Source organism: Antrostomus carolinensis, unplaced genomic scaffold (genome assembly GCF_000700745.2).
Source record: "Antrostomus carolinensis isolate BGI_N321 unplaced genomic scaffold, ASM70074v2 scaffold1761, whole genome shotgun sequence".
NCBI classification, from domain to species: Eukaryota; Metazoa; Chordata; class Aves; order Caprimulgiformes; family Caprimulgidae; genus Antrostomus; species Antrostomus carolinensis.
Genome location: NW_010296140.1, coordinates 56,967 through 68,336, shown reverse-complemented (window position 1 = coordinate 68,336; position 11,370 = coordinate 56,967). Strand labels below are relative to the sequence as shown.

General features: G+C 36.2%; 1 protein-coding gene across 1 annotated transcript in view; it reads right to left on the bottom strand.

The window, feature by feature from the left end:
* LOC104532858 (adhesion G protein-coupled receptor B3) overlaps nucleotides 1-11,168 on the bottom strand; it is a gene marked incomplete at its 3' end in the record, with an annotated part of 36,483 nt that extends 25,315 nt beyond the window's left edge. The window contains exons 1-4 of the mRNA XM_029087517.1: nucleotides 11,105-11,168; nucleotides 10,476-10,545; nucleotides 5,219-5,285; nucleotides 2,944-3,029 (exon numbers count right to left, since the gene is read on the bottom strand). Coding sequence (XP_028943350.1) covers nucleotides 2,944-3,029; nucleotides 5,219-5,285; nucleotides 10,476-10,545; nucleotides 11,105-11,168 — 287 coding nt within the window. The remainder of the gene's footprint in view (nucleotides 1-2,943; nucleotides 3,030-5,218; nucleotides 5,286-10,475; nucleotides 10,546-11,104) is intronic.
* Between the last annotated feature and the right edge of the window lie 202 nt (nucleotides 11,169-11,370).

Here is an 11,370-nt window from a genome sequence, read left to right as displayed (position 1 = left end):
AGAAACCTGTAAAATGTATTAAAGCATCAAATCAGTATGGGCGTATTGTATAGTCAGATTTGTACTAGTGATCTGAATGGCCCACTAACATCCGGAGTGATTTTATTCATGCTATATGAAGGTCTGAATACAGGGCTTGAAATGTATGGAATCTGATGAAATAAATATCAGTTGGTACTAGAAAAAGGGTGACCTGTTTTGCATTTTAATAAAACACAGTACACAAGCATTAAGCTCAAAGCATTTTGTATGGACAATTGTACCTCGGCACCTGTCAGAAGAGTTAAAGGGCAAAACCTGGAATTTAAATTGTCTTTTACATACAGCATGCATTCAACTTCCTGAGTTGACTAAATAAAGAACTTTATTATTCTTTCTGCTATCAGGACCAGGAATAACCACAGCTGCCTGAGATGTGACAGGAAGGGTGCTTTACCAGTTCCAAGCTGGAAAGTGGTCAACATCATGAAGACAGAAAACACTTCAGCTTTTTTTCACAGTTATTTCAACCAACAGAACTCCTTTTTATTGCCAAATTCAGCATTCACAAGATTTTTAACATACTTCCCAGGATCACATTGAACTCCAGTGGTTTCCATTTTGATAAACCAAATGATGACTTTCCATTAAAAAGTGCAGTATATTTTCCATAAAAATGCAGTTTCTCTCATTAAAAAAACAGTGAGAACCATGACCTTGTATAAAGCGATTGTCAGACGTGAAAAGAACTCAGTGAATCCACATCAGTTTATGCCAATTAAAGGTCTACATTAATGAATGAACTAGAAAAATGCATTGGAAAAACTTAACTTAAGCTTGGGAAAATACTTTCCATCTTTGCTTGGCAATACTTCAACGTTATCATACTGGATTATTCTCTTTGCCTCTAAGATTTGTTCTGGATTTTGCAAAATAGAACAGAACTCAATGTTTATATAGAACAAACACAATCTTTCTGTCTGGGCATATACCTGTGCTACCCCTTATGCCAGGAAAATGATTGATATCCATCAAGACACTTGATTCTCCATATGCTTATTAAGGTGGGAAAAAAACCCATATGGAGTTAATATATTTTGCCCCATTCACTGCTTTAAATCCTACATAAATGATCTCTACAGCTGAACTGCTGACTGAACTTTTGCCAGAAAGAATGACGTTGCCTTCCTGAGCATGGCTGGCAAGAGATATTTGTGAGAAATGAGTGACAATCCCTTTTCTGCTGGAGGTCAAATGCTGCACCAATTTCTTTGCCCCAAAGAATGACTCAAGACTCTTCATCTGCAAAGTAGTATCAAGGAATGCTGTTGCCAAGCCACCATCTCATACTACCACAAATGTTAAGACTACTTCTCCATTAGGGCATCTACATGCTTTCTCAGAATAGCTGGATTGTTTCTGACAGAATAAGTTCAGATTCTTTATCCATTTATTTTAAAATAAAATACCTCTTTACTAAGTTGCACACTGTTAGCAAGTTATTTATTTTATCAGAAAAGTATATTATATGCAAATAGATTTCTATAGTCGACAATTAAGTAGCTGAAGTCTAAGCTTGGATATCCTTAGAAAATGTACAAAGCAAAATCCGTGCCTGCTCCAGCTCCTTAGATCACCGGAATTAGAGCAGATGTGAATTTGAAATGGTGATTACTAAGTTATTGCTACTCTTGAAATAATTTGTGTAGTTTTATAATATTCTAGATTTTATCAGTGTTATTAGGCAGTTAAGAATGTTGATGGAGCAATGTAGACAAAAATAAGGTTAAGAAATTAATACTTTCTGATTAAAAATGATGAAAAGAGAAGAAACAAATTCAAAGCTTTTGGTACATATTTGTCAGAGTAATGGTTAGAGAGCTGAAAACCAGAAAGATTTAATTGAATTAATATTAAATGCAAATCACACCAGCTGAAGTATTTATCATAAATTTGCTTATCTAACCAGTGAATTGAACTTATTAGGAATGCTACTGTTAGTGAAACGGTAAAATAATTCAAAGTGAAGCTGTAATAAATTTACCCATAGCAGTAATATATAGTAAAATAAAGATCTCATTGCTAGAAATGCAGATATTGGTAGTGTTAACTACAAGCTGGCCCAAGAGGCAATACTAGAATATGTAGCTGTAAAAAAACAATTATGCAAAGTTTAAATATACTTTCATAAGCATTAAGAAGTGGTTGTGCACTTGTGAAATTAATCTAGGTTTGCTGCTGCAGTACTTCAAATCACTGTCATTCACTGAAAAACAGTTTCTGATGCAACCACTGTCATAATCCTTTCTTCTCATGATAACAAACAGAATTTGCATGTAAATGCAAGTAAATAATCAGTAACACAGAATTTCCATTTACCTTTTTTCTTTTTTTGCTTTTAAAACATGCTTTTTTACTTTGAAATTCTGTTACACTAATTTAGAACATACATCTATGTAGATATGGATGTAAGAACAAAGGCAAATTCTTCACATAGGCAGAATGGCAGAGTAGCATTGATCTCCGTAAGGGATATATTGCTGTAAAATATATTTTATAAGAGTTTACACAAATGAGTAACATTTCCCACCATAGTAATTAAAGTTGACAGGTAGACAAAAAATAATCAGTTCCTTCAGTACACACAGTTCATGAAAATGTTTTCCTAACTGCAACAACTTTACATGTGTGACATCTTTATGAAAACTCCATTCAGATTTGTTTAATTCTCATTATTATTAACTTAATACTGTTGTACTTGTGTTTTATTATGTTTAGTTTGTTTAGTTGCATTCCCTCATGATAATGCAACAGCAGCTTTTGAGATGAATGGAATTTGTTAGACACACTGTTACACTGATTAAAAGTTTGAAGCACAATCAAAAGATTTTTTGGTGAATATCTGTAACCGAAAATAGGTGATACAATTTTTATGCACTTTAAAATAACCCAATTGTTGCTTACCCCGCTCTGTGTTTAAGCTTTTTATCTAGGATTCCATCTCTGGAAACAAGTTTATTAAATACCAAAATGCCAATCACCATGTTGACCTGTCAAATAGAAAACAAACAGTTGATCTTTCAGTCCCTGAAAGAAAATACTTTATCCTGTTACTTCAGAAAAAGACTCTTCCAGGCCTGCAAAATGCCTCCTGTTACATTTCTCAGTATTCTATCAGTACTTGTGTAACTGTTCCCAAGCACACCAAAAGTGTGTACTCTCAAATGGGTAACATATGCGTACACTGTAACAGGCTTATTTTTGATTCTTAAATTATGCCTTGTATCAAGTTCATATGCATACATGTCTGCCTGCCAGAAGCTTGAGTAATATATCCTTAATATTTCATCAGTTTTAATTGCAAAGATAGATTATTTTCCAGGAAAACCACTACATCTGAGTTGTGTGCACAGAGAAGAGCTAGTCGGAGCACACGATGACCGTAACCATGTTCCTTTTTAAGCATTTATGGCCCATGTGGGTGTTCCCACTTACGCAGAACCAGCCTGTGGTTTTCCACATCCTCCTGCACATTAGTCATTGTCTATGTCATTCACCAAAATGCCAGTGTTGAGCCTTGTTTGAATTCAGTTTCCTATTTTTGTGGGCCAGATGAATGCCTGGGGTAAGTCCATTTAGCTCCATTAAAGTAAATGGTGTTATGATCACATACATAGGTTGAGGACCTAGCCTAAAAAAAAATTCAAGTGTTTCAGCAGTCAGACTTTGACACTGAGTGGACATACTAATGGCATTTAATGGAAAACTTAATGACTGTTATTATCCATTTGTACTATTGAACTGAACTCTATGAACCTGTCTCTGCATGGCCCTGCAAAGAGGTAATAGCAAGTTCTGAATCTATTAAATAAATGTTCTTTTTTTTTATATAATTAAAAAAGAGTAATCCTTTTTTCCTTTCAAACAGATTTTTCAAGACCTGTGCCAAAATACCTAATTGCTGCCAGTCTGTCCCGCCAACCCTTTTCCAGCTTTTGTTATTATCACTTTATTTTCAGCATTTACATTTTTCAGCTGATGTTATATAATTCTTTTGCTCCATACACTTAGGCTTAAGTGGCTGCATGGAACAACTCCTTCCACAGCTACTAGCTAATGGTAGGGCAAACTGCAACTGTGAACTTCAAACATCTCTGAACAAAGCTTGCCAATTACACAGAGAACATACAGTTCCATGTGAAAATTTTAACTGCCTTTTTGTAAACATCCTTGGCTCCTCTATCATGACAGGGACTATGAGTTGTACAAAAGGATCCTGGCTTGACTCCAGACAATGATGAGACAAACTCTATGGGAGTAGTAAGCATCCATTTCAGGAAAATCTATGTAGCTAAATGGCTATATTTTTGATGATTACTAAGACCGATTCCCTTCTGCAAGGGAAAATCAGAAGTAACAGTGTTGATAGAGCTATCCTCATATAAAATTGATGGAGTGGAAAAAAGAATTAGATTAAAAATCTGTATGGGAAAAACATGAAACAAATTATTGTACAAAATCCATAGACACCAAAGCAGATGACTGATAGCCGATGGCACATGTAGTGTGTAATTCATCTTACCCTTAAGTACACACATTAAATACTTCTGATGGGTTGAGCCCTGAAAGTGCATATTTTTCTCCACTGACAATGAAATATGTCTGGGATAACTAGCTTAGATGCAGAAATTTACATTGCAGATATCTACAATTAGGCAAAGTGCATCCTACACCTAAATGCATTTCCAGAGATGTGCAAGTTTAATAAACAAATGAGTAACATGTCCCAGCTATGGTAATTTTTTTCTTTGCCTTCAAAAACAGTAGCCATGGAGAACTTGCTGGCTGGTTCCACTTCTCCTGTTGCTTTTGCTGGCACATTGATACACTGCCAAGCAGCACTCTATCGATAATGCCTGCCACTGAACTTCAGAAGGCAGTGACAATTGCATAGGTGCTACTGATAATAACTCAGTGATGTCTGTAACAAGTTTTCAGTGCCACCAATCAGTACATTATTTTTTCACAGTTTACTGTGTAAACATGGAGAGATAACTGGTATAAAGAAGTGATACAATTAAATGAATCATGCATTCAAAATACTGGGTGTATGTTAAACACTACTGAGCTCAGTATCTACAGCAAAATGCAATGCTACTGTATAGCTAAGACTTTGTAATTTAAATAGCACATTCCATCATTTCATATGAAAATACTGGAAATTTAGATTAGTGTTTACCAAGACAACAGCGGCTGCAGGTCCAACGAAAGCATAAAGTAGCCCTCCTTCAAGAGACAGCCAACAACTGGAAAGAACATTAGAGAAGAACTAACACAAATTAAAAATAAGTATAATGCATTGCCAAGAAAACATTAATAATTACTACACCATGAGATTTTTCTGGTTTATGTTCAGTTCTACACGTAGAGATTCACATGCACATACAAAAAAGAACTACTTTGTTGATATGACAATGTAGAGAGTTGACAGTTACTTCCATGACCAACTATTAATGTTTCAAAAGTTTTAATGTGAATTGTACATAAACTGAAATTCCTAAAATGTACTATGAGCACAATATAAAACAAGTTTGTAAGTCTTTATTGAATCTCCTCTGGAGAAAAGACGGCTCAGAGGGATCTGATTAATGTTTATAAATATCTAAAGGGAGAGTGTCTAGAGGACAGGGTCCGACTCTTCTCATTGGCCCCCAACAACAGAACAAGAGGCAACGGGAATAAACTGCAGCACAGTAAGTTCCACCTGAACATAAGGAAGAACTTTACTGTGAGGGTGACTGAGTACTGGAACAGGCTGCCCAGAGGGGTTGTGGAATCTCCCTCCCTGGAGATACTAAAAAAACGTCTGGACAAACCCCTGGTTCATGTGCTCTAGAAGTCCCTGATTGAGCAGGGTGGTTGGACTAGATGACCTTCAGAGGTCACTTCCAACCTCAACCATTCTGTGATTCTGTGATGTATGATGAGTTGTCTGAACAGGACTTGCCAAGTACATATCTAGAAACACTTCTAGCTTACAATGTCTGACAGTTCTCTACTTAAAACAATAAAAGATCCAGTACCTATAATGTAGAACTTAAAAAAAAAAATAAATAAATTGGCTTCTCTGTAATTTAGTAATTGCTATTAGGACTAAGTCTTACAGACAATATTCCCATTAAAGGAAAATCATATATGATCTGTCTGTTCTGTGTTCTCCAGAATATTTTGCAAACAATTTAAATGTATATTTTAAGGCATCTGAAAACTGTATTTTCTAGTGAGACACTAATATTGCAGAGTTTGTCATACTGCATCAGGGCTTTCACTGAAAACAATCAGATTTCCAAATGCAGAACGCTTACAGAATCACATTCTAAATATTTGATACACCATGATGTAAAGCTTTCCATATCTGCAAAAGATCAGGAGCTTCACACACTGAAGTAAATGCAGCTGTGCTATTTTCCCAGTGATTACACATTCAAAGAAATGCATGTTTTTTTGAATGCATGATCACACCTACATGTAAAAAACTCAAGTATATGCATTCAAATAATGTACTTGGATCTTACATCCAGAAACATTAACATCAGAATCATACATATTTTCTTTACTTTCCAGCACTGTTTCTATACTTTTGAAATCCAAATAAATTAAATGAAAGCAAATCATAATATTAATGGTATGTTACTAACTGCAAAGAAGTGTTTCCTATTGCAATGGACCCATGTGAAATCTGACACAGAAACCCAATCAGTGTGCTAAATTCTGGAATGATAAATTGATGCAAATAATTAATATCTGTTTCACTGTTTAAAAGGTAATACATCAGGCTATTTTTACATCATACGTCAAAAAACAACTACAACAATAACACTCAGTTTATTTTTGTAATGTCAAAGAAAAATGCTTTCAAAATTTTATACAATTTTTCATGTTATTTTTTCCAAAAGCTAGGTTTTTACTGTGAGAGACTGAGAACATGGGCTTCTGAGATGAAGGAATATTTTCATAGTGCATTTCCTGACCAGTATGAAAGTTTAAACTTACTGAAGATGATCACTATGCATAACTAAAACATATAATTAAAATGGTCGTGTTTATTGGGAGATAGAAACATTAGTTCATAAAAACTGTTGATGTATTGTATTTGAAACATAATTTCAGTTACCTGTGCTGAAAAAAAAGGGTCAACAAGTTGGGTTTTTTTAAATAAAAAGAAAACAATTTCTACCACTAAAATTGGTAAGACTAAGGAAGAACTGTTTCCTCTCTCTCCCATGCCCTCAAGTAAAAAGGCTGTTCAAAAGAGTGACTTCCATTTAGAGACAGAGCTGGAAAAATGTAGAGGTTGTCCTCTTTTCTTTACACAATCTGAATTTTCAACAATCTGGATTTTCAACGATGCGTGACGTGATTATTGCAATCTATTCAATATGTGACTCTGAAATGCTCTTGTTCCCAATCACTTCCTGTCAAAGACTTTCTGAAGATAAATTCTCAGGTGCCATTTTATACTGTAAGGTAATTGCTGTCAATTTTTCACTATTGTTTTCATTCTTCTTTTCTTTTTCTTTGCTCTGATAGCTTTTTTTCTATGTTTTATAGTTGTTTTTACTTTTTTCTGTTCTATCTCCTTTCTTCCCGATCCCCACATAGCAGAAAGCCATATAAGTTGATTAGTATTAAGAGCATCCACTGGTGGTTTTATGGGACCATGTTACCTGGTCACAAAATTCTGCTGAGTGATGAAGTATCTGTAGACTTGCTCCTGTGTCCTGTACATTTTGTGAGCTGTTTGATGCTCTACAGGAGAATGGAGAACATGACTTCCTTTTCTTAGGAGAACATGAGTATGACGGAATTTAAATTTTTGATGATATAATGAATTCCTGGAAGCTTTCTGCACTGTTTATTAATATATAGCAGTGTATGAAAACATGAGTAGGTCACTCAGATGTATTAACTATAAATTGTAGTAGTGGTGCTTTCATAGCTCTGATCATCTGAAGAGAGGTAGCAATATTATTCATTAGACTCATAGAAACGGTTGGAAAAAACAATCAAGTTTTCAGACACACAAATATTTTTCAGATACCCTAAAATATTTAAAACTTTGTCACTGAATTTTTTATTATTTTTAGGAAATCCCTACAACTTCTGTATCTATATCAGTAGAAGCGTCTGTGTGAAATAGCGTCCATACGTAGTTTGATATGTACAATAATATAACTGTGTAATGATTAGGGCTGAAAGAAAAAGATAGAAATCAGCGACTGTTGATCACAGAATTGGTTTGAGTGTGAACATCTCAAACCACTACCATCATTCATATACTGCATGAAACTGAGATCTGCTTCAAAGATCCTTCATTTTCCATCAGTCTCTTCATGTGTGTAATTTTCCCCCATTTGAAAATGTAATTTTCAAACATAGCACCTTGCAGACCAGGAATAGTTTGCTACAGGATGCATTTCTGATGGCAGCATGTGTGTAATTGATTGCAGCCAAACACGTCAAATATAGAGCAAGCAGCTAAAAAATTTACACAAGTGCTTTAGTTACGGGAGGAGAAGCAGGACAGGAGCTCTGCTTTCACACGACCCCACAGCTGTTATGGGACACAATTTTTTGATGGCTTCTAGGGTGGGACAGCACATAAGCTGGTGATGGAGCAGGAATTTCTGTTTCTTGCATTCCTTGCTTCCCTTGTGTAATTCTGATGTCAAAGGCCAAGAAAATGTATTTGCAAATAAGATGAGAAAGCTGCATTATGGTTCTGTTTGTTCCTTGTACATCTCTTTTTCTGCTTTTGTTCCATGGTACCTTGTCAACTAATTCTGGGTCCTGGGAGAGGAGCTGTTACATGTACAGAGATCTGCTTTTTACTTTCCAGGTTACCCTTAATGAATGATTTGTTGATTTTTCTGAATATTTCAGTGTATCCTCTTTTAAAAATGCATTCAGCACAGGAAGGCAGCAGGAAGCAATACTCACTAAAGCAAGTAGTCACACATGAATAATTCCAGTAGAGTAAATGCAGTGGGATTGATCCTGCAAGGATCTTCAATGGGGTCTGGACATTGTAATCTTACAATTTTTAATTGTCACAGCCTCAATAGTTCTCTAGTCCTTGTTCAAGGACTAAATAATAATAAAAACCCCAAACCCAGTGAGATGAGCATATATTAATTAAAAAAAACTGTCAGAGGAGCAAGTCCTCAATATAACTCCCAAAAGACGGCTAAGACTGTTGTCTCACTAATGATTGCCAGTTATAAGTGAAAGTACTTCAGTTAGGTAAGTCATTCCTAATTTAAAAAATGCAAGATGCATGTTGTTGCAATTTAAAACTAAAGACCTCGGTGGTTGGAGCTGGTATTCAGGAGGAGATTTGTTTTTTGAATCCTTACCCACTCAGAGCTGGAGTGAGGGCTTGAAGCCTCCCTGCCATGTGCCAAGAGGATGGGACACCCAGGGCAGGGAGGGGGAATCCTGATCTCACTGTGATGATGCTATTGAGAACAATTAAATCCTAATTGAAGCAAGGACTTGACCTAACTCATCTTCATCTCTGATGAATGCCCTCATTACCAGGCTACAGAGTCATATTTCCTCTGTTTCTGTCCAGATGCATACTTAATTTCTTAGGCAACGTGAGGAGAGCTCCAAACAGGATGATCGAAGGAAATGCACTTTCGCATACAAAACATCTCCGTGGTTGGAGCGCTCTGCTGGCATGAGGAAGGCTCAGCCTAAGCTCCTTCTTCTCAGCAGGAGACAACTGAAGGACAGCCTCCCTGAGAAGTGAATTTTCCAGGGTGCTAAACATGCAATGGAACCGGTCAGGAGGCTAATCAGAAACTGTATTGATAAAATGTAAATGGAGTAGACAGATCTGCTCCTTATTGTCTCTCAAGTACAACCCAGTCCAGGAAATGGGCTGGATCTGGCACTCCAGGAGAGAAGGGATGGATGGGAGAGCTATTTTGAGATTTCTTTGGGACTTTGGCTCCAAGAAGCTCAGGAGCATTAAAGGTGAGGTACATCCTTGGTGGGCAGAAACCCGGCTGCCAAAGATACCCTTGCCAGTACAGATATAGATATGTTTAAAGGTTGGCAAAGGCTAGCCATAACATTTAACCTTCTCTTTGGTAAATATATATAAATGTTAGGTGTCTAAATGGATCTGATCCTCAGTGTTTCTAAAAGACTTGCTGCATCCAGAAATGGATCTGATCCTCAGTGTTTCTAAAAGAAACATCTACATCCAATCTTCACAAGTTATCCAAAATCCCTGGTGCTTTGCTGAGCTCAGTCCAAGACTGGCATATGGTTTCTCTTTGTTCTTTTTTGGACTACTCAGTGACTCTTAGGGCAGTTCCAAGTGTGAATGGATACCTGTAGAGGCTTTAGACTACACTATATAATTCCTGATGGGTATGACACTCTTGTTAATTAAAAATGTAATTTATCATTTCAGATTGACTTACTAGTGGGCTGTTCCATATCCTTTTGTCTTGGTAAAGCCTATTGATATTGCAACCACTAATGCTGGTAAACCTGAAAATAATCAAAACAGTAATAACCATTAGATGCTGAGCAAAATATTGTTCTGCCTGGACAAAAAATGACAACGGGGCAAGCTAATGCAAAATGGCCAATTTTACATGGAATGAATCATTTAATGAAGCACAGTGCTATTGCAGGATTTGTTTTTCTGAAGCACTGGCAGGGAGGAGGACACTGTTTTCTGCCCACGGTGTACCGCTTTTATGTAGCTAAATTACTGGTACATTTGACAGGTCTTAAAGTGAACTAGGAAGACGCTTCATGAATATGCAGTGAATGTTTTTTCTTATTTTATACTGATTTCTTGATACTTTGCTGGAAATCTTCTAAAATATTGTAAAAATACATTTATAAAAGAATGCTAAAATATACACCAGCATAGCTTGAGGTTGAGATAAATAAGAAAGGCTTGTAACCTAGTTTTCTTTTCAGTAATGTGCTGTCTACTATCTTTCAGGTTTACTGAAGAAAATTATTATATTCTTGACATTGGTGCTGCATTAAACATTTAATTCCAGTGATTCTGAGGAAATGAATTTTCCAGACTTACCCCATCCAAGGCACAGGAAACGTTTCCTTATGAGCCGTGTCCTAATTTTTCCTGTAACAGCCATATACGACTGCCACGCTTCTGTCAAAACCCAACAGAATGAAGCTAAGAAGAAGAAGTGTAAAAATGCGGTGGTTGTGGTGCAGATGCCCTGCAGGGAACAAAGAGAAGCTCATGCTGAATACTTAGGGACACTCATTTCTCTTTTCAATTCAAAGCGTTGTCATTTTCTATCATCTTGACCTTTATCCTTAGTATCAGCTCCT